This window comes from Artemia franciscana, chromosome 7, assembly GCF_032884065.1.
Source record: "Artemia franciscana chromosome 7, ASM3288406v1, whole genome shotgun sequence".
NCBI classification, from domain to species: Eukaryota; Metazoa; Arthropoda; class Branchiopoda; order Anostraca; family Artemiidae; genus Artemia; species Artemia franciscana.
The window spans coordinates 5,033,755-5,057,924 of NC_088869.1; the positions used below are offsets into that span (position 1 = coordinate 5,033,755).

A 24,170-nucleotide genomic window follows, 5' to 3' on the forward strand; every position below is an offset into this window, starting at 1 on the left:
TATGAAGAACCATATTGTATTCAGTTTATAAAACAGTACATTTGGCAGGCTGATTTACTGTTTTTACTTTTTGAAGTTGAGTTTATAACCTTTGTCAGTAACCTTTTTCTTATCTTAGTCATTTAAAGACGGTAAGCTGTACGTCTACTGCGTCGCCTGAAATGAAATTTTTCATGAGGAATAGAGTTTTAACCCTCATCACTTATTCTAAAATTATTGTATTAAAAAAAAGTTTCCATCATTCCAAAAATATTTTAATCATAACTAGTTCTTTCTTTTACTTGTTTTTTTACTTTTTTTCTTTGCGTTTTTGTTTTTTAACTGGACCCAAAATTAACCCCCCCCCCCCCCCCTTCAATGAGATTCTGTGTAGCAAGGTAATTCTAGGCAAAAAGAATGTAAAATACTCACAACTGATTTGAAAGAACGAACATTTCTAGCATGGTTGCTCATTCTATTTTAAATAGCTTTCTTTATCAGCTTCGTTTTTGCCTATTATTATCTTATTAATTTTTTTTTTTACTACGTTGATTATTCTCAGGTGAAAGTACATGAAATACCGTCTTATATTGAATATATGAAGAAGGATGGCTATATCGTAGTTGGAGCAGAGCAAGCCTCTAGCAGTGTCTCATTGATGGAGTATAGCTTTCCAATGAAAACATTACTATTATTAGGGTAAGTATCTACTGTTTTAAGTGATAAGTGCTAATAAGTGTTGTGTTTTGTGTTTGTATGTGTATGATATGTGTTTTGTATGATAAGCGTCAGTAAGTGTTGATAAGTGTTTCTAAGCTCGAACGCTTCTTCTGTACTCTAAGTGTAACCAAACATAAGAATTTGTTCCATGTTGAGTGTGGATGTAAAAAAAAAAGGGTTTAGCTTTAACATATGTTCTTTTTATTCAACTTATGGTATTTAAATATCAAATTTTTCGATATAGAGCTGTGGTGACAACTGCAGTTTTTTCAGGGGATTGCAGCATCTTTAGGGGGGGGTGGTGATTAAGCTAAGATTTGAGCTGGAAAAGTTTCGTATGTCTTAGCATTTGAATTTTATTTTTGTTTTATGTATGATTTTTATCCTTCCAGGAGGTATGAAGGCTAGGTCTACCATCGTCCCCACCCATCTTGAGGGTGTCCATGGATATATTCTGAAAATTACCTGGATTTCAAACGTTAAAATCAGTCGTCTTGGACTGCAGGTTTTTTCGCAAAATTCTGAAGACAATTATATTTTTCCTCAACTTATCTATAAAGGCATAGAAAACCAACATCAATCTTAACCAAGTAAAAAAAAGGGAGGAGCTAATATCATGCCTAGTTGAAATTTGTATTTGTCAAAGCGGAAAACAATGACCAATTTCTAAATAGGTAGGGACTTTTGCTTTTAAAAGTGATCTTTACGATGTTAAAAAATAAAACAGGATCTTTTGTTGCAATACTGGTACAAGACCGGTGTTTTGTAAGCAGTATTTTGGAGTATTGTCTTTTTGGAGTATTTTGCAGTACAAGACTGTTGTTTTGTAAGAAGTATTTTGGAGTATTGTCTATTTGGAGTATTTTGGAGTACAAGATTGGGTTTTGTAAGCATTATTTTGGAGTATTGTCTGTTTTGAGTATTTTGGAGTAAAAGTCTGTTGTTTTATAAGCAGTATTTTGGAGTTATATCTATTTGGAGTATTTTGGAGTACAAGACTGGGTTTTGTAAACATTATTTTGGAGTATTGTCTATTTTGAGCATTTTGGAGTACCAGACTGGGGTTTAGTAAGCAGTATTTTGGAGTTATGTCCATTTGGAGTATTTTGGAATACAAGACTGGTGTTTTGTAAGTAGTATTTTGGAGTTATGTCTATTTGGAGTATTTTTAAGTACGAGACTTGTGTTCTGTAAGCAGTATTTTGGAGAATTGACTATTTGGAGTGTTTTGGAGCACGAGACTTGTGTTTTGTAAGCATTATTTTGGAGTATTGTCTATTTCGAGTACAAGACCGGTGTTTTGTAAGCAGTATTTTAGAGTATCGTGTATTTGGAGTATTTTGGAGTTCAAGACTGGTGTTTTGTAAGCAGTATTTTGGAGTATTGTCTATTTGGAGTATTTTGGAGTACAAGATTGGTGTTTTGTAAGCAGTATTTTGGAATATTGTCTATTTGGAGTATTTTGGAGTACAAGACTGGGTTTAGTAAGCATTATTTTGGAGTATTGTCTATTTTGAGTTATTGTCTATTTTGAGTATTTTGGAGTACAAGACTGTATTGATTACGAATTCGTTGCGTGAACACCTTGTTTTTGGATATTAACCTTTTAATAAAGCAAGGCTCAACCTGTGTGATTTCCCCAAAGACATTTATGATCGGATTACCTTTTTACCTGGTACTGACACTTTTGCTACTTATTATAAATTCCCTTGGGATCTAGTGATTTATTAACTGCAGAAACTTGGACTAAGTGATTTAATTTAACTCTGAATCTAATTGGATTGCGCAAATAGTTAAAGGAAATAACGCTGCGATAGAGTTGACGAGAGAAAGGATTTGCTTGTTTTGGGTTTTCTCAAACTTTTTCATCGTTTGGACGATTCCGTTACGATAAAGGAGAAAAGCAAGCAGAAGGGTGGGGGAGAGCTGTTTGCAAGAGCCGTGGTACCCGCCGGGCTTGTCCCTTAAATTGCGGGGACAAGGTAGGCAGCTTCCAACGCTTCCCTTACTTCTCTCGCGAGTGAACCTTCAATCTAGAGAAAATGGGAACTGGTAATTGGTGCGAAGATGAACTTTTCTACAATCCTATCCTGTGCTTTGTACAGAAAAATCTTGCTAAAGGAGTTTCGCCCGATACGATAAAAGAGTACATGGCCGATTTCTTAAAGTCTTCTTCTCTTTGTGAGACCCGTAAATTGCTTTTTTTAAAGCTTTTTCCGAATGAAGTCCCATCGAAGCGTGTAGGAGCCAATGCTGCATTATACTGTGCTTCGGACATTATTTCTTCGCTTGTAAAGTGCGATTCCCAGAACATAAAGCTTCCGGACTTTGTTATCAAATGTCCCAATGAAGTGCCAATGATCCCTGTTAATGCCTTCAGTACCCTCAGTGCCAAGGTGAATTCTTGCCTTGAACAGCTGCGTGATATTGCGTCCAAGGCTACTGAGGGACAGTCTAAGCTTGTAGCCCCTACTCAAAATACGAAAAAACCTTCCTACGCTGTCGTTGTAAGAAATCCACCCCCGGAGCTCAGCGACCCTATCCTTCGCATGAAGAAGCTCGAAACGTTGGATGGTCATGACGGAATCGTAAATCTGAAATCTAAGCCACACAGCAAAAGCTGGGTTGTAATGGTACGCGATAAGCGCTCAGCCGACACGCTTGCTGAAGCTGTTACTAGCTGCATTCCAAACGTTGAAACCAAAGTAATTGATAAAAAGCCTTTAGCTGTTGTCCGTGAAATACCCCATAACTATTCAAGAGCTGATTTAGAGGCCTCAGTGGAAGGACTTATTAGTGCTAATCAAGTCGGCAATTCTCGCACTTTTCGCCTCGAGTTTATCGACAAAACCGCTCTGAACGCGGTTCTGGAGTCGGGAATCCGTATTGGGTATGAAATCTTTCGCGCTAAGCCCTTTCCACCCATTCCGCGTCGATGCTTACGCTGTCAAAGTACTGATCACCTGATTGGAGCTTTTCCCCGCTCACTAGCACATCCCAAGTGTTCCAGATGTTCTGGCCCTCATGTGAATTCCAAGGAAAACCCTTGCCAAGCCTCACCAAAATGTGCAAATTACACTATGGAACACGTAAGTTTTAGTCTGAAATGCAAAATTCTCCGATCGGCTCTCAACAACGCTAATAAATGAATGCTCAAACTCCGTTTAGATTTGTTTCCCTTAATATTAATGGTACAAAAGACAAGGATCTACTGATAAGTGAGCTACTTGAAAATGATATTGTGTTTCTACAGGAGCACCTTCTCTCTAAGGTGAATGTTGATAGCCTAAAGCGTTCTCGGACCCATTATACCTTCTTGAGAGCCGCCCAAAAAACCCGTGGTAGACCATCAGGAGGTCTGGCCATCTATTTCAGACACAAAACTCAGCCGATATTATTGCAAAGCGACGCTAACATCTTAGCGATAAAATGTGGTGATACCGCATTTATAAACATTTATTTCCCCTGTAATAAAAAGACTGTGCAGTCATTGTCTAGTTTTTCACAAGCATGTAATCGCCTACGAACACTACTTAGCGACCTTTCAAAACAAAATACCAAATGGGTTCTCGCCGGCGACATGAACACTGACTTATTATCTAATTCCGACCGATCTGAAATCTTTCTCGATTCACTACCTGGAGGATTCCATCTTGCTGATAAAGATCTTCTATTTACTTATATTCACAATCGTGGTGGTCTTACTTCCAACCTTGATCATGTAATTGTGTGAGATTCAACTCTACTTTCATCAATAGTTCATGTGGAAGACTCTAAAATCGACGACGATCATTTACCAATCACGTGCCAACTATCTTGCTCCATGGCGACCTCTGTGCAACGTAACTCTCCCAAGTGGTTCTCAAAGTTAAATTGGTATTTCCACTTTATGTATTGACATTGTCCCAGTTATTATCATCTATTAAAGTGCCTTTCCACTTATTGCAAACATCTGTATCTACAACTTCAACTCGGATAGATATCAACTCGTATTATCAGCAAATAGTGTTCTGTCTAAAGTCTGCCGCTAAAACAGCTGTACCCTCCGAGTGCGTGCGAACGGGTACTCGCAATCCCTTTTGGAAAGTTGATCCTAAAGTGAAGATAGCTAAACAAAAAGCTAAGTTCTGGCTCCGTATATGGATAGCCTGTAATCGTCCTTCTTCTGGTTCAGTACATCAAATAAAACAGAAAACCAAACGAGAGTACAAATATTCCCTGCGTAGAGCGAGACTGAATGCCTGGGATGGTCCTTGTGACAAGAAATCCTGGGATCATGTTATAAACAGTGTTAAGTGTTCACCTCCAATTAATTCGTCTCTTCGGCTATGTGACTTCGTTTCTCATTATAAAAATATTTTGCTTTCATTTAATATTAATCTCCAAAATCATTTTACAAAGCTTGTCAACTCAATCCTCCCAATTGGTATCAACCAATCTCAAGTGTTGTCGGTGGAATCTGGTGTTATACTCCGAGCTCTTATGCAAGTGAATAAGTCTGAGTCTCTCGATAGTGATGGTTTTTGCTTCAAGCTTTTTGCTTATGACTGTCCTGAACTGCTGAAGCATTTGCAGTTATTGTTTCAGATGTGTTTGGCACAGTCCGTTGTGCCAGATAGTTTTTTGTCCGGTTGTATATCTCCCATAGTCAAGAGGGGTAAGGACCCCAGTGCTTGCTCTAATTATCGTTAGTAAACTATTTGAATATGTACTGCTACCGGCCATTAACTCCAAGTACAATTTTACACCCTTCCAGCTTGGTTTTAGAAAAGGTATGGGCTGTGTTCAAGCTCACCATATTGTGGGTCGGCTAATGAAACAAGCTGTTGCTCAAAAAAGTCCCCTGTATTGTTTGACTGTTGACATATCTAGTGCTTTTGATAATGTAATTCATTCAAATGCTTTGTTTTCTCTAGCAGCCTCGGGTGTTAACCTTTCTATTGTTTCCGTGCTTAAGTATTGGTATGCTAATTCTTCAGTTAGGGTGAATTGGAATGGTACTGCAGGGGAGTATATTCCTGTTAAAAAAGGCGTTAGGCAAGGTGCCGTGTTATCCCCGAGCATTTTTAAATGTGTTTTAGCTTCGTGTCTCCAACGTCTTCAACCGTCAATTTTTTACAATGATAATTTAGGCATTAGTCACTTTGCATATGCTGATGATGTTCTGCTTCTTAGCCGGACAAAAAATAGTCTAATTACCAACTTTTACCGGCTTTCAGCCGCACTATCCACAGTAGGCCTTTCAGTTAATGCCTCCAAATGTGAGTTTTTGTGTTTTGGGAGTCCTCCACCAGCATCACCTCTTTGCTTGGGTTCTTCAACTATACCATGTTCAACAAGTATTAAATGGTTGGGTCTCTCTTTTTCCACGTCACTTTCGTCTACTTGCTCCGCTATTACGTCCAGCGTGTTGAAAAGTATGCGGGTTGGATACGCGAAAATTTCACCAAATCGTGGTCGGTATAACCGAAATGGACTAAGCCGTCTTTATTCTAGTTTTTGTGCCCCTGCTGTTTTTTATCTTTCTGGTTTTGCTTTCCTCCTTCGCAAGAAGGATACAAAGAAAATACGCTCAGGATATTTTAAGTATTGCAAGTATTTACTGCGTCTGCCTCGGTGGTATCGGAATCATACAGTCGTCTCTAAATTTGACATCGTTGATGCGCCCTCGCGACTGAAACATTTATCTAAAGATATATGTCTTAAAACTCGGCAAATGATTGGTGTTTTTGACCCTCTTTGGCCATTTTTTGAATGGAGGTAATTTACTTATTTTGTATGTTGTTATGCTGCTATGTTATTTATGTTGTTATGTTTTTTGTCTTGTTTTTTTCTTTTTGTGTGTGTTTACTCCACAGTTTAATGTACTTTGTGGGTTATAAATAAATTATTATTATTATTATTGGAGTATTTTGGAGTACACGACTTGTGTTTTGTAAGAATTATTTTGGAGTATTGTCTATTTGGAGTACAAGACTGATGTTTTGTGAGCAGTATTTTGAAGTATTGTCTATTTGGAGTATTTCGTAGTACAAGACTAGTGTTTTGTACGCAGTATTTTGGAATATTGTCTATTTGGAGTAGTTTGGAGTACGAGACTTGTGTTTTGCAAGCAGTATTTTGAAGTATTGTCTATTTTTAGTATTTTGTAGTACGAGACTTGTGTTTTGTACGCAGTATTTTGGAATATTGTCTATTTGGAGTAGTTTGGAGTACGAGACTTGTGTTTTGTAAGCAGTATTTTGAAGTATTGTCTATTTGGAGTATTTTGGAGTACAAGACTGGTGTTTTGTAAGCAGTATTTTGGAGTATTGTCTATTTGGAATATTTTGGAGTACAAGACTGGCGTTTTGTAAGCAGTATTTTGAGGTATTGTCTAATTGGAGTTTTTTGGAGTACAAGACTGCGTTTTGTAAGCATTATTTTGGAGTATTGTCTATTTTGAGTATTTTGGAGTTCAAGACTAGTGTTTTGTAAGCAGTATTTTGGAGTATTGTCTATTTGGAATATTTTGAAGTACGAGACTTGTGTTTTGTAAGCAGTATTTTGAAGTATTGTCTATTTTGAGTATTTTGGAGTACAAGACTGGTGTTTTGTAAGCAGTATTTTGGAGTTATGTCTATTTAGAGTATTTTGCAGTGCAAGACTGTTGTTTTGTAAGAAGTATTTTGGAGTGTTGTCTATTTGGAGTATTTTGGAGTACAAGACTGGTGTTTTGTAAGCAGTATTTTGAAGTATTGTCTATTTGGAGTATTTTGGAGTACAAGACTAGTGTTTTGTAAGCAGTATTTTGGAATATTGTCTATTTGGAGTAGTTTGGAGTACGACACTTGCGTTTTGTAAGCATTATTTTGAAGTATTGTCTATTTGGGGTATTTTAGAGTACAAGACTAGTGTTTTGTAAGCAGTATTTTGGAGTTATGTCTATTTGGAATATTTTGAAGTACGAGACTTGTGTTTTGTAAGCAGTATTTTCAAGTATTGTCTATTTTGAGTATTTTGGAGTACAAGACTGGTGTTTTGTAAGCAGTATTTTGGACTTATGTCTATTTGGAGTATTTTGCAGTACAAGACTGTTGTTTTGTAAGCAGTATTTTGGAGTATTGTCTATTTGGAGTATTTTGGAATACAAGACTGGTCTTTTGTAAGCAGTATTTTGAAGTATTGTCTATTTGGAGTATTTTGGAGTACACGACTAGTGTTTTCTAAGCAGTATTTTGGAATATTGTCTATTTGGAGTAGTTTGGAGTACGACACTTGTGTTTTGTAAGCAGTATTTTGAAGTATTGTCTATTTGGAGTATTTTAGAGTACAAGACTAGTGTTTTGTAAGCAGAATTTTGGAGTTATGTCTATTTGGAATATTTTGAAGTACGAGACTTGTGTTTTGTAAGCAGTCTATTTGAAGTATTTTGGAGTACGAGACTTGTGTTTTGTAAGCAGTATTTTGGAGTATTGTCTATTTGGAGTATTTTGGAGTTCAAGATTAGTGTTTTGTAAGCAGTATTTTGGAGTATTGTCTATTTGGAGTATTTTGGAGTACAAGACTGGTGTTTTGTAAGCAGTATTTTGGAGTACAAGACCTGTGTTTTGTAAGCAGGTTTTTGGAGTTATGTCTATTTGGAGTATTTTTTAATTACGAGACTTGTGTTTTGTAAGCAGTATTTTGGAGAATTGACTTTTCGGAGCTTTTTGGAGTAAGAGACTTGTGTTTTGTAAGCAGTATTTTGGAGTATTGTCTATTTGGAGTGTTTTGGAGTACAAGACTGGTGTTTTGTAAGCAGTATTTTGAAGTACTGTCTATTTGGAGTATTTTAGAGTACAAGACTGGTGTTTTGTAAGCAGTATTTCGGAGTATTGTCTATTTTGACTATTTTGTAAGCAGTATTTTGGAGTTATGTCTGTTTGGAGTATTTTTAAGTACGAGACTTGTGTTCTGTAAGCAGTACTTTGGAGAATTGACTATTTTGAGTATTTTGGAGTACAAGACTGGTGTTTTGTAAGCAGTATTTTGGAGTTATGTCTATTTGGAGTATTTTGCAGTACAAGACTGTTGTTTTGTAAGCAGTATTTGAAGTATTGTCTATTTGGGGTATTTTAGAGTACAAGACTAGTGTTTTGTAAGCAGTATTTTGGAGTTATGTCTATTTGGAATATTTTGAAGTACGAGACTTGTGTTTTGTAAGCAGTATTTTGAAGTATTGTCTATTTTGAGTATTTTGGAGTACAAGACTGGTGTTTTGTAAGCAGTATTTTGGAGTTATGTCTATTTGGAGTATTTTGCAGTACAAGACTGTTGTTTTGTAAGCAGTATTTTGGAGTATTGTCTATTTGGAGTATTTTGGAATACAAGACTGGTTTTTGTAAGCAGTATTTTGAAGTATTGTCTATTTGGAGTATTTTGGAGTACACGACTAGTGTTTTCTAAGCAGTATTTTGGAATATTGTCTATTTGGAGTAGTTTGGAGTACGACACTTGTGTTTTGTAAGCAGTATTTTGAAGTATTGTCTATTTGGAGTATTTTAGAGTACAAGACTAGTGTTTTGTAAGCAGAATTTTGGAGTTATGTCTATTTGGAATATTTTGAAGTACGAGACTTGTGTTTTGTAAGCAGTCTATTTGAAGTATTTTGGAGTACGAGACTTGTGTTTTGTAAGCAGTATTTTGGAGTATTGTCTATTTGGAGTATTTTGGAGTTCAAGATTAGTGTTTTGTAAGCAGTATTTTGGAGTATTGTCTATTTGGAGTATTTTGGAGTACAAGACTGGTGTTTTGTAAGCAGTATTTTGGAGTACAAGACCTGTGTTTTGTAAGCAGGTTTTTGGAGTTATGTCTATTTGGAGTATTTTTTAATTACGAGACTTGTGTTTTGTAAGCAGTATTTTGGAGAATTGACTTTTCGGAGCGTTTTGGAGTAAGAGACTTGTGTTTTGTAAGCAGTATTTTGGAGTATTGTCTATTTGGAGTGTTTTGGAGTACAAGACTGGTGTTTTGTAAGCAGTATTTTGAAGTACTGTCTATTTGGAGTATTTTAGAGTACAAGACTGGTGTTTTGTAAGCAGTATTTCGGAGTATTGTCTATTTTGACTATTTTGTAAGCAGTATTTTGGAGTTATGTCTGTTTGGAGTATTTTTAAGTACGAGACTTGTGTTCTGTAAGCAGTACTTTGGAGAATTGACTATTTTGAGTATTTTGGAGTACAAGACTGGTGTTTTGTAAGCAGTATTTTGGAGTATTGTCTATTTGGAGTATTTTGGAATACAAGACTGGTCTTTTGTAAGCAGTATTTTGAAGTATTGTCTATTTGGATTATTTTGGAGTACACGACTAGTGTTTTGTAAGCAGTATTTTGGAATATTGTCTATTTGGAGTAGTTTGGAGTACGACACTTGTGTTTTCTAAGCAGTATTTTGAAGTATTGTCTATTTGGAGTATTTTAGAGTACAAGACTAGTGTTTTGTAAGCAGTATTTTGGAGTTATGTCTATTTGGAATATTTTGAAGTACGAGACTTGTGTTTTGTAAGCAGTCTGTTTGAAGTATTTTGGAGTACGAGACTTGTGTTTTGTAAGCATTATTTTGGAGTATTGTCTATTTGGAGTATTTTGGAGTTCAAGATTAGTGTTTTGTAAGCAGTATTTTGGAGTATTGTCTATTTGGAGTATTTTGGAGTACAAGACTGGTGTTTTGTAAGCATTATTTTGGAATATTGTCTATTTTCAGTATTTTGGAGTACAAGACTGGTGTTTTGTAAGCAGTAGTTTGGAGTACAAGACCTGTGTTTTGTAAGCAGGTTTTTGGAGTTATGTCTATTTGGAGTATTTTTAATGACGAGACTTGTGTTTTGTAAGCAGTATTTTGGAGAATTGACTTTTCGGAGTGTTTTGGAGTAAGAGACTTGTGTTATGTAAGCAGTATTTTGGAGTATTGTCTATTTGGAGTATTTTGGAGTACAAGACTGGTGTTTTGTAAGCAGTATTTTGAAGTACTGTCTATTTGGAGTATTTTGGAGTACAAGACTGGTGTTTTCTAAGCAGTATTTCGGAGTATTGTCTATTTTGACTATTTTGTAAGCAGTATTTTGGAGTTATGTCTGTTTGGAGTATTTTTAAGTACGAGACTTGTGTTCTGTAAGCAGTACTTTGGAGAATTGACTATTTTGAGTATTTTGGAGTACAAGACTGGTGTTTTGTAAGCAGTATTTTGGAGTTTTGTCTATTTGGAGTATTTTGCAGTACAAGACTGTTGTTTTGTAAGCAGTATTTTGAAGTATTGTTTATTTGGGGTATTTTAGAGTACAAGACTAGTGTTTTGTAAGCAGTATTTTGGAGTTATGTCTATTTGGAATATTTTGAAGTACGAGACTTGTGTTTTGTAAGCAGTATTTTGAAGTATTGTCTATTTTGAGTATTTTGGAGTAGAAGACTGGTGTTTTGTAAGCAGTATTTTGGAGTTATGTCTATTTGGAGTATTTTGCAGTACAAGACTGTTGTTTTGTAAGCAGTATTTTGGAGTATTGTCTATTTGGAGTATTTTGGAATACAAGACTGGTCTTTTGTAAGCAGTATTTTGAAGTATTGTCTATTTGGAGTATTTTGGAGTACACGACTAGTGTTTTGTAAGCAGTATTTTGGAATATTGTCTATTTGGAGTAGTTTGGAGTACGACACTTGTGTTTTGTAAGCAGTATATTGAAGTATTGTCTATTTGCAGTATTTTAGAGTACAAGACTAGTATTGTGTAAGCAGCATTTTGGAGTTATGTCTATTTGGAATATTTTGAAGTACGAGACTTGTGTTTTGTAAGCAGTATTTTGGAGAATTGTCTATTTGAAGTATCTATTTGAAACATTGTCTATTTTCAGTATTTTGGAGTACAAGACTTGGGTTTTGTAAGCAGTATTTTGGAGTACAAGACCTGTGTTTTGTAAGCAGGTTTTTAGAGTTATGCCTATTTGGAGTATTTTTAATTACGAGACTTGTGTTTTGTATGCTGTATTTTGGAGAATTGACTTTTTGGAGTGTTTTGGAGTAAGAGACTTGTGTTTTGTAAGCAGTATTTTGGAGTATTGTCTATTTGGAGTATTTTGGAGTACAAGACTGGTGTTTTGTAAGCAGTATATCGGAGTATTGTCTATTTTGACTATTTTGTAAGCAGTATTTTGGAGTTATGTCTGTTTGGAGTATTTTTAAGTACGAGACTTGTGTTCTGTAAGCAGTACTTTGGAGAATTGACTATTTTGAATATTTTGGAGTACAAGACTGGTGTTTTGTAAGCAGTATTTTGGAGTTATGTCTATTTGGAGTATTTTGGAGTACAAGACTGGTGTTTTGTAAGCAGTATTTATAAGTATTGTATATTTGGAGTATTTTTGAATACAATACTTGTGTTTTGTAAGCATTATTTTGGAGAAGTGTTAATTTGAAGTATTTTGGAGTACAAGACTAGCGTTTTATAAGCAATATTTTGGAGTATTGTCTATTTGGAGTATAGTGGAGTACAAGACTGGGTTTTGTAAGCATTATTTTGGAGCATTTTGGAGCACAAGACTGGAGTTTTGTAAGAAGTATTTTGAAATATTGTCTATTTGGAGTATTTTGGAGTACGAGACTGGTGTTTTGTAAGCAGTATTTTGGAATTATGTCTATTTGGAGTATTTTGAAGTACGAGACTTGTGTTTTGTAAGCAGTATTTTGGAGAATTTTCTATTTGGAGTATTTTGGAGTACGAGACCTGTGTTTTGTAAGCATTATTTTGGAGTATTGTCTATTTGGAGTACAAACCGGTGTTTTTTAAGCAGTATTTTGTAGTATTGTCTATTTGGAATATTTTGGAGTACAAGACTGGTGTTTTGTTAGCAGTATTTTGAAGTATTGTCTATTTGGAGTATTTTGGAGTACAAGACTGGTGTTTTGTAAGCAGTATTTTGGAGTATTGTCTACTTGGAGTATTTTCGAGTACAAGACTGGCGTTTTGTATGCAGTATTTTGAAGTATTGTCTATTTGGAGTATTTTGGAGTACGAGACTTGTGTTTTGTAAGCATTATTCTGGAGAATTGTCAATTTGGAGTATTTGGAGTACAAGACTGGTGTTTTGTAAGCAGTATTTTGGAGTTATGTCTATTTGGAGTATTTTGCAGTACAAGACTGTTGTTTTGTAAGCAGTATTTTGAAGTATTGTTTATTTGGGGTATTTTAGAGTACAAGACTAGTGTTTTGTAAGCAGTATTTTGGAGTTATGTCTATTTGGAATATTTTGAAGTACGAGACTTGTGTTTTGTAAGCAGTATTTTGAAGTATTGTCTATTTTGAGTATTTTGGAGTAGAAGACTGGTGTTTTGTAAGCAGTATTTTGGAGTTATGTCTATTTGGAGTATTTTGCAGTACAAGACTGTTGTTTTGTAAGCAGTATTTTGGAGTATTGTCTATTTGGAGTATTTTGGAATACAAGACTGGTCTTTTGTAAGCAGTATTTTGAAGTATTGTCTATTTGGAGTATTTTGGAGTACACGACTAGTGTTTTGTAAGCAGTATTTTGGAATATTGTCTATTTGGAGTAGTTTGGAGTACGACACTTGTGTTTTGTAAGCAGTATATTGAAGTATTGTCTATTTGCAGTATTTTAGAGTACAAGACTAGTATTGTGTAAGCAGCATTTTGGAGTTATGTCTATTTGGAATATTTTGAAGTACGAGACTTGTGTTTTGTAAGCAGTATTTTGGAGAATTGTCTATTTGGAGTATTTTGGAGTTCAAGACTAGTGTTTTGTAAGCAGTTTTTTGGAGTATTGTCTATTTGGAGTATTTTGGAGTACAAGACTGGTGTTTTGTAAGTATTATTTTGAAACATTGTCTATTTTCAGTATTTTGGAGTACAAGACTTGGGTTTTGTAAGCAGTATTTTGGAGTACAAGACCTGTGTTTTGTAAGCAGGTTTTTAGAGTTATGCCTATTTGGAGTATTTTTAATTACGAGACTTGTGTTTTGTATGCTGTATTTTGGAGAATTGACTTTTTGGAGTGTTTTGGAGTAAGAGACTTGTGTTTTGTAAGCAGTATTTTGGAGTATTGTCTATTTGGAGTATTTTGGAGTACAAGACTGGTGTTTTGTAAGCAGTATTTCGGAGTATTGTCTATTTTGACTATTTTGTAAGCAGTATTTTGGAGTTATGTCTGTTTGGAGTATTTTTAAGTACGAGACTTGTGTTCTGTAAGCAGTACTTTGGAGAATTGACTATTTTGAGTATTTTGGAGTACAAGACTGGTGTTTTGTAAGCAGTATTTATAAGTATTGTATATTTGGAGTATTTTTGAATACAATACTTGTGTTTTGTAAGCATTATTTTGGAGAAGTGTTAATTTGAAGTATTTTGGAGTACAAGACTAGCGTTTTATAAGCAATATTTTGGAGTATTGTCTATTTGGAGTATAGTGGAGTACAAGACTGGGTTTTGTAAGCATTATTTTGGAGCATTGTCTATTTGGAGCATTTTGGAGCACAAGACTGGAGTTTTGTAAGAAGTATTTTGAAATATTGTCTATTTGGAGTATTTTGGAGTACGAGACTGGTGTTTTGTAAGCAGTATTTTGGAATTATGTCTATTTGGAGTATTTTGAAGTACGAGACTTGTGTTTTGTAAGCAGTATTTTGGAGAATTGTCTATTTGGAGTATTTTGGAGTACGAGACCTGTGTTTTGTAAGCATTATTTTGGAGTATTGTCTATTTGGAGTACAAACCGGTGTTTTTTAAGCAGTATTTTGTAGTATTGTCTATTTGGAATATTTTGGAGTACAAGACTGGTGTTTTGTTAGCAGTATTTTGAAGTATTGTCTATTTGGAGTATTTTGGAGTACAAGACTGGTGTTTTGTAAGCAGTATTTTGGAGTATTGTCTACTTGGAGTATTTTGGAGTACAAGACTGGCGTTTTGTATGCAGTATTTTGAAGTATTGTCTATTTGGAGTATTTTGGAGTACGAGACTTGTGTTTTGTAAGCATTATTCTGGAGAATTGTCAATTTGGAGTATTTGGAGTACAAGACTGGTGTTTTGTAAGCAGTATTTTGGAGTTATGTCTATTTGGAGTATTTTGGAGTACAAGACTGGTGTCTTGTAAGCAATATTTTGAAGTTTTATCTATTTAGAGTGTTTTGGAATACAAGACTGGTGTTTTGTAAGCAATATTTTGGAGTTATGTTTATTTAGAGTATTTTGAAGCACGAGACTTGTGTTTTATAAGCAGTATTTTTGATATTGTCTATTTTGGGTATTTTGGAGTATTTTGAAGTACTAGACTTGTGTTTTGTAAGTAGTATTTTGGAGAATTGTCTGTTTGGAGTATTTTGGAGTACAAGACTGGTGTTTTATAAGCATTATTTTGGAGTATGGTCTATTTGGAGTATTTTGGAGTACAAGACTGGGTTTTGTAAGCAGTGTTTTGGAGTATTGTCTAAAATGTGCAACCTCAAGTTTAGAAGTTGCTTTTCGCCATAGTTGGCTCAAGAGGAATGTAGAACTTTTCTTAGCTAGAGTCATGTATCCAGATTTTCATTTCAGGGGGGGGGATTAGTTAATTGTGTTGATGAATTTAGAAAAAAAAGAGTAACTCGCTTTTTTATTCCATGATGCAAAATATGCTTTGCCAGGAATTTATTGAATATTTTGTTCTCAGTCTTAGGCATAACTGCGATTAAATAATACAGTGAAAAGATTAGATATATGATTTCATATAGAATATTTCTTTTTTAAATTCTACAACTTTATTTCAAACCCTCACAAGAATTAGGTTCGAGAACAATTACTTAAATGTATTATTTACTACTACGCAACTGTAGGCTGCCATTTGTGTCACTGTAAGTAGTTTTGTAAAAACTATTTCAAAAACACACCAAGATATCCTTTCTTACCCCCACTGACATTATTTTTAAATTCCTAATGGTATATAAGCCCCTGACTCGGAAATTCTGCTATATGAATAATGCAAGATAAACGTAAAGGATTTTTTTTTAATTTATGCGTGTGTATAATCCTCATATATTCCATGGGGAATGTCATGATTCCCCTGTCACATTCCCCTGATGTTACTCTATTCTAGGAGGTGCTTGAGCTTTTGGTTGGGAAGCCCTGCCCAGAGGATGGATTTTTTACTTATTTCCCATATTGGACCCATTTACACCGAACATTTCAATGTCATTAAAATCACCTTAGTTTCTTGAGTTTTGACTGCACAATTCATGTTATATAAAAAAAAAAGCCTGCTAGCCCATACAAATTCCTAAACTGTCCTGATATAAGACAAAAATAGGGCTTTTTAATTTTGAAAACGAGTTATTTTAGTTTTATTACTTATTGATAGAATGCCGGGATTGAATTTCGGCTGAAACAAAGGAATGGCTTAAAATAGTGTTAAAATATGAATTAAATTTTTTACTCTATATATCTGAGAATATCCTCAGAGACCGTAAAGGAGCCTTAAAACTCCAAATAGTTAAAAATAATGACGAAGGCCACTCTGGCTTTCTTTCACGAGAATCACAAGCATTAATCAGGAATCTTCTGGAGAAAAATATATAGAAAGTAAGCTAAAAATTTTGACTGCGTGTCTAATAGCCATGGTTTGCTAAATACAATGTAAATTGATGTACAAAGACAAACAAAAAAATGTAAATCTCGCTAGAATTTTGATTTCATTACTTCACGAAGGTTCAGCCAAAACTCAAAAACGGTTATTCATTAATGCCGTTCAATTTCATTGAATTTTGACCATTTCCCTTCTGCAATTTTTTTTTTCTTTTTGTAGTAGGCCTTGAATGATTTTGAATTGAGGGGTTTACTTTGATTGGCTGCTGTGTTTGTTATAAGGTGTCAAGGCCCTTTTATTGGAAAATTTTTGCACCTCCTAAGTGTGTACTCGCCCAAGTCGCTGTTTAAGGATACTTATTATTTAAGTTTCGTTTAGTTTCAGTTACTTTGCATACAATTTATTTTAATTCCAAGCTCATTGCTATTTAGAATTGTTTCCTCAAAATTACAGAGTGGCCGGGATATTAGAAATTGAAGAGGTTTGAAGGTGAATCAAGCAGTAGTGAACTACTATCCGAATTTAATGCCTTTCTGTTGTTTTATGCTTTATGCTTATGGTTGTTTTATGCTTTCCTCGTGTTGTTGCAAACGTTTTCCTAAGGTTGAAACCGTGAAATAAAATGAGTGAAATGAAACCACCTCTAGTTGTACTTCTTCAAAGACTCATCGATAAAAATATTGCTTTAAAAGATAAAAGTATATTTGAAGAAATTTGATAGAAATTATATTTCTACTATCAATAGATACATCAAAACAATTGGCTTTTAGTGCCAGTTCATTAAGTTTAATGTTACCTATCAAAAGCTACGAACCAGAGAAAATTTGCTGGATTTTCAAGAAAGAGTGTTTCAAAACTCACGCCAATAGACTGAGCGTATATAATATATATAATAGTGTGGCTCTCTTGAGCATTCTATATTTAATCCCATTTTGGGAAATTTTTTTTACTGAATCTGATAGGGAACCCTTCTGATACTGAATACTTACTTCTGATACTTACCCTTCTGAACCCTTCTGATACTTACTGAATCTGATAGGGAATCCGTCAATCTGATAGGGATTGACTGAGGGAACCCTTTTATTGAGGTTTCTAGCTCCCATCTGCGAAAATGCGGATTTTTTTTCCACAAGAAAGTTCACGGATGCGTGTGTATTTGTCTGTTTTTTCATGGGTGATTGTATCGAACCAATGGTCCTAGAATATCGGTAGAGGGCTCATTCGAACGGAAATTAATAGTTTTATTACCCTTTTAAAGTGACAAAACGACTGGTGGACAGCTAGCCTCCCTCAATAAGGGTAGGTTTTTTGTGGGAGATTGTCTATTCCTATATACCTCGCTCTTTACGCTAGGGTTTAACTTTTTGTCTTGGTTCTTTCTAAAGGACACAAGGGCTGTTTACATGGAATATTACTTTTTTTTTTGTTTAGTTTTTGAGTGAGCCTATTTCTGTTTTTTTTTTTTTTTTTTTTTTTTTTTTTTTTTTTTTTTTTTTTTTTTTTTTTTTTTTTCGCTGAAGACGTCTATTAGTCATATAGCGGGAATAACGTCTTTAGTTTTATATTTTACTTTATTCACTATCGTAAGAAAATTCCTCGGTATTTTTTAAATCTTTAATTTTGAAAACAGCACATTTTCTACAGTATGTTAAAAAATAAAGTTCTCAAGGATCAGTGAGCATCCTCAAAGGGAACGTTTGTTTGCTTCAAGTTAATTTATGCAAAAAAAATAGCCTACTCCTGTTATAGCCTACTGTGTTTTTTTTATTTAGGGTCGAAGAAACATAAATATCATTTAACAGTAAGATTGCAAAATATATGGTACTTTTACAATTTAGGAAATTCTTCCTTACGCATGCCTTTACGTGGAACAATTTATTGATAGAAGGGTATTGTTATCACAAGGAAGAGATCAGTTTCTATTATTTAGGAATAAATATGAAGAAGAAATGAACTTTGTCCATACCGCAAAATGATTGTTTTCCTCGAAGTTTTAGACCTTTTTACTTACAAAACGAGAGAATGAAGAGAATGAAGAATGTCGACTAGAACAAAAGTGGTTTATCCCATTTTACTTTCGAGAAAATCTGACAGGTTATTGTAATGTGAGATTCTTCTTCTGTTTATTTCCCCTTTTTTATGAGCTAAGGATGAGGTACTTTTTATTATCTTTTCTAAAAGTAATCCTTGTTCAGAGGGCAATGTAAGCAAATGCAGATGGCATTGTCGATAGACATGGACGATTCCTTCGTTGAATTACAAGCGTGAGCTAAAGTGGTGTGAGAAAGTGTAAATAAGAAAATTGCCTACTCATAGAGTTGATGGAACTTCCCTAATTTATATTCGAAGAACGCTTTTCATGCATTAGCATTCTGATGCTGCGTTAGTTTGTTAATTAAAATTAAGTGAAAACTAAACAACTAAGCCTAAGCTGTAAAACGAATTTACAAAAACAAATCAGGGGCGTACATAAAATTTGTGTTTGGATGGTGACCATTAGCTTAAACTACGAGAAGTTGAAAATTTACTAGGAACCCTAGGCTATAACTATCACAAAACAAAGAGAAAAATCTCAAATATAGAACGAAACAATGGGTCTAAGGCCAATAGAAGGAAACGATTAAATTATATAAAATGGATTGTATTGTATAACACTCCCTGTATAAAAGGCGTCTTCAGCACTAAATATAGGAAAAAACTAAGTAAAAAGAAAAGATAAAATCCAAAATGACGCATAAAAAAAGAAAAATCTAAAATTAAAATATTGTTTTGCCGGGAAATAATCCTTCTGTTTGTATCCAATGCAGCTAATCTTCTTGATCTTGTATTTACTTTATTCCACTTTATATTTTGCAAGACTGTATTACAGTGAGAGAAGCTATTGAAATTACAAAAGACATTTTTGATAAACCTTCAATTAATAGAGACACAGGAAATTTAAATATTGATCCAATTAATGATATTACTCTTAAAGATGAACCCATAGTTAATAATTATCATTAGGTTCAGGAAAATCATCAGAAGACTACAAGTCAGTATAATACGAATCCAAATACCACCCCCCTCCCTTAACGCCCGTATACGTATATATTGTTAAAATATTATATTCACCAGATGATTCATATCATTCATATCACCATATACAACTAAACACACGAAGAGAAAAGAAAAAACAACTCATATTATAAACTCATATTACGCACAATGGGTGCACGCAAGCATACCCTTCTTTTAGTGGTCGTTTTGTCGCAAGACCATGTCCGGTGCGTCTACAGCCTTTTCCTTGGAGACACCAACTCCGAATGGGCTGAACTCGCGTGTGGCACTCCATCAGGTACGAAACTTGCAGTACTGTTGTTTTTACCAGTTATAAACTTTGTCCTATCTGATTTTGAGGACAGGTTTAAATACGTAAATGGCTTTTCAGTTCTTCAGAAATCTCTCATTGAAACTTCGAGGTGGTTCTCCAATCCAGTGATGCAATAATGAGCAAATTTAAAGACGGATCTTAAGACGGACTAGTCAGTCCTCCTCCACCGTATCCTAGTGTATCTTCGGCTCTAATTCTCGGTGTCACATTAGCGTTGACTGCTCGTCTATTACTCATTTTGATGCAATTACTGAATATAACAATTATTACAAATGGTGATGTCTACGTCATTTCGGTTTTTCTGTGTCCTAACTTACGATGGCTTATCTTGCATACATCCGACCAATTCTGAAGCATGCTTGACCTGTATGGGACCCTCAAGTCAATACAGGACAGAAATGACTGTAACAACAGTATTTATTATATTAGACAAAATTATTGAATAGATGATATAATGATATATATTTCTTTTTTTTCCTCTCTGCCAATTGAAACACAAATAAATAAGAAAACGGGTCAATTTTTTTGTAAGAAGGATAAAATGTAATAAAAAACCTATTCATGGAAAAATAATAAAAAAAAGGACCGAGTATTTCAGCTTCAGATCTGGAAGCCTTTGTGAACTGTGAAAAAAATAAACCAAACACTAGCCAAAACAAAACATATGGAAAGACAGAAAAAAACACACAAATGTAACACACACAAAAAAAGAAATCTGAAAGTAAACCCACATCTAAAAAAATCTAATATAGTATTTTACTTGACATCACAGATATTACGTCTGCTATATACTTAAGTGTCTGAACTAGACCTCCGTTGCCTGTGCAACGGGAAGTGTTGCAGCAACTGTGCCCTGTTCCTTAGGGCACAGTTGCGGAGCAACACGTGCAACTGTGCCCTACGGGACACAGTTGCGGAGCAACAGTCTCCATTATGTCCTTCAGAGGACATTTTTCTAATGCGGCTTCGATTGTTATCTTGAAGCATCTTTGATATGGTTTTATTTCGAGCTCCAACTAAACTGAGTTTGGTAAAATGTTTAGCTGGTCCAGAAATAAACGAGAATAACACAATAACACAGTTGACAATTCTGAATATTCTGAATTCGAAGTATTATGTTTCGAGACGCACATTTCGGGAATTATTTCCGGGAAATCTGAAAGAGATACGGAAATAACGTCTTATAGTTTTCTGTTTAACTTTTGATGGTCTAAGCTAGGAAAATATAAAACAAACCAAATTCACCAAAAAATTTAAATTGCCCCGAGGGCATGACAAAACTTCCAAATAGAAAAACCCAAAGAAGGAATTTTATTTCGGAGAAACTATTGTAAGCTCCAGTTGTTAGGAGATCGAGACCTGTCGAACCGCGTTGGAAAAAAAATTCTAGCTGGTCCAGAACAGAAGTTACCTCTAGAACGTCGAAACTTCGGAAATTATTTCTTAGAGAACGAAGCAACTTGGTATATAGAACACTTCACTTCTTCTTGCATACTTTTCATAGCACTACTTGATAAAAATATAAGAAACATCAAAATCGAAAATTTGAGAAAATTCCAAAAAAAAATCGGAACGAGATGGACTTTTCCGGAATTATTTCCGGGAAATCTGTAGGAGCTACGGAATTTTGTGCTCCGGTTCTCGAAGAGACAAATGAAAGTTCTACATGAGTTCAGCATAACTGTATTTCTAACAAGTTTATTTCCGAAGCTAGGGTCGTCTTAACTTGACGCCAAACATCGAACGGAGAGTTTCTAAGAAAAAAACGGTTTTATTTTTTTTTTATGGAAAACTGTTAGAAATTTTAGGAACTTCTCTGGAATTTTTTTACTCTGTTTCACGTTTCCCTTCCCTCTGAAAAATCTCAAATTTTTAACTCTTACCACTTCGGAGCTACAGGTCGCTGATCACGGTGAAAAAAAAAAAAAAAAAAAAAAACTACGAAAGCAGTAGTGTTGCTCCGCAACACAATTATTTTCTGATATTGGATTGTAGCAAAAGGTAAAAATTTTTCTTTAATTTAAAATTCTTACGTGTACCCTAGGTTAAAATAATTAAAATTAAATACAAGTCTTAACCTGTTCCTTGAACTGCATTTAAATTTAATTGACTTAACCTAGAGTATAGCCTACATAATATTTTTAAATCAAAAGATGGATAAGAGATATACATATAATAGTATATAGCAGACATTCTGCCTTCTGTATTGTTATGTGAAACACTATATTGGATTTTGTTTAAATGTGAGTTTCCTTTTTTCTTTTTTGTATAGTATTTGTATATATTTTTTTTTTGTTCATTCATATGACGTCTCACGTTAGTTATTTGGTCTTTTTTCCCCAGATGATAAAGGCTTCCAGATGTGAAACCAAAATATTTAGACTCTTACTATTTTTGTTTAAACAAGTATTTTACTTTATTTTTACTGTTTTACTAAAACATTAGTCTGCTTTTATATATCGGCATTTTAATTGTCCAAGAAATTATTTTCCAAGAATAAACAACTATTTACTTGGCCAAGGTCCAAGAAGTTATTTTTTTATCTGATGTCTCCCCTTAACTATGACTTTGTCAAAGGTTCCAAAATGTGAAACTAAATCTGGCGTCACACTTCTCATCACATTTCACATTTCTCTCATCCTCATAATCACATTTCTCTCATCCTAAATAATCAAAAGAAATCAAAAATTTGAAGACTACCAAAATTTGAAACTAAAATTGCCATTCTATCACATTCCTCTCATCCTAAATAATAGAAAGAGATCCAAAATTTGAATCCAAAATTTTGGAGACCAACAAAATTTTAAACTAATAATGGCGCTCTATCACATTTGTCTCATCATAAGTAATCAAAAGATCACCGAAATTTGAACCAAAAGCATAAAGGTCACCAAAATTTGGAACTAAAATTGGCGTTCTATAAAATTTCTCCCATCCCAAATATTCAAAAGAGATCCAAAATTTGAATAAAAATTGGAAGAACACCAAAATTTGAAACTAAAACTGGGGTTCTATCACATTTCTTCCATCCTAAATAATCAAAAGAGATATGATGGCAATAAGCTAAAAATAATATACAGCAATACTTATCTAAATTTAGCATTAGCATGGAGCCTAAATTTAGCATTAGCAATGAGCAAGAGGTATATATGGGAGATTTGACTATCAAACTTGAATGAAGCTTCCCAGATAAAAGATGTGGGTATTAACCGTTTTGATATTGGCTAAACGAGCGTGACAAACGCAAAGCAAATAGTCCGTAATCTCGTGAGAAAAAAAATTGTAAGGCATGCTAGCTAACACTGGTTAAGGCTTCTCCAGAAAACTACTATAAATTAATTCCAGTTGCAACCCTGGTAGTACCCACTCCCATATTCAGTGGAATATTTCAAAAAATTTGGAGCAGGATTTTTCAGATTTCAAGCAGGTCTTCTTGGTACTCCAAAGTGGCTGAAATCCCACCTCCTGAATCAGAAAAGGCAGCTTGAACAGACTTTCACATATCCCTACAAATTGAGCTATCATCAGACAAATATGGTATTTTAAGCAACTTTAGCAAGTAGTTAAGATGCATATGAATTTAGGAAGCATTTATAGTTTTCCTTTAATTCTGTATCTGGTCCAGAGTTAACAAAGCTTTTTTTTAATTTGTTAATCACACTTTTAAGCTTTTTAGTAACAGCAGAGCAATGAATAAGCTTAGTAATAGCCTTACATAAATATATAAGGCTAATTAAAGAAATTTAAAATTTGATTAAAGAAAACTAAAAATCTATTTCGAGTTCTTACACTGTAATTATGGACCATTGGTTTGCCTGGTGAATAATTTGTAACATCTATGATACGACTAAACGATTTTGAAAATCCAAAGATTAATTTCCGAACACTTTCTCTGATAGAGAATTAAAATATGTCATATTTTGAGACAAAAACAAATTGGTACCTACTAAAGTAAGAGGAAACCAGTCGAATCAACCAAAAGATTGATTGTGTGAAAGATTAAATGCAATGAAGATCTGTTCATGTTAAAAAATAAAGGTTCAGGCTCATAGAGACGGAGACTGTGACAGTAATAAAAAAATCTAAAGCGCAACTAGAAAGCCATGACACACAAAGAGAAAAAACCTCAAGAAAAAATAATTCTATTCTCAAGAAGAAGAATTTATGCAACGTATACGGCAAGCAGCTCCTGTTTACTTGTCCTGTTTATTTCTTACAACGTTTTGGAATGGAACTAGAACTCCATTTTTTAGAAATCAATTTCCCATTTTGTCCTAGTTCAGTAATTTCTGATAAAATATTAAGTAAATGTTTGAACAGATTTTTGTATTCAACTAGAATACTGGTTGATGTTAATATTTGATATTTATACCTGATTGTTGCCTTTGATTGTAGCATTTATTAGTTTCATTTATTCTAGTTTTTTTTTTTTTTTTAGAGAGAGAGAAAGATGGGTTTATTAATATAAATAACAAAACAAAACAAGCAAATGGCCCGAAGCAAAGCTTGTTTGGGCTTACAAC

General features: G+C 34.2%; 1 protein-coding gene across 1 annotated transcript in view; it reads left to right on the forward strand.

Moving 5' to 3' along the window:
• Nucleotides 1-24,170, forward strand: part of LOC136028758 (probable methyltransferase TARBP1) — a 169,848-nt gene that overhangs the window by 140,103 nt on the left and 5,575 nt on the right. Inside the window, exon 10 of the mRNA XM_065706642.1 lies at nucleotides 542-678. Coding sequence (XP_065562714.1) covers nucleotides 542-678 — 137 coding nt within the window. The remainder of the gene's footprint in view (nucleotides 1-541; nucleotides 679-24,170) is intronic.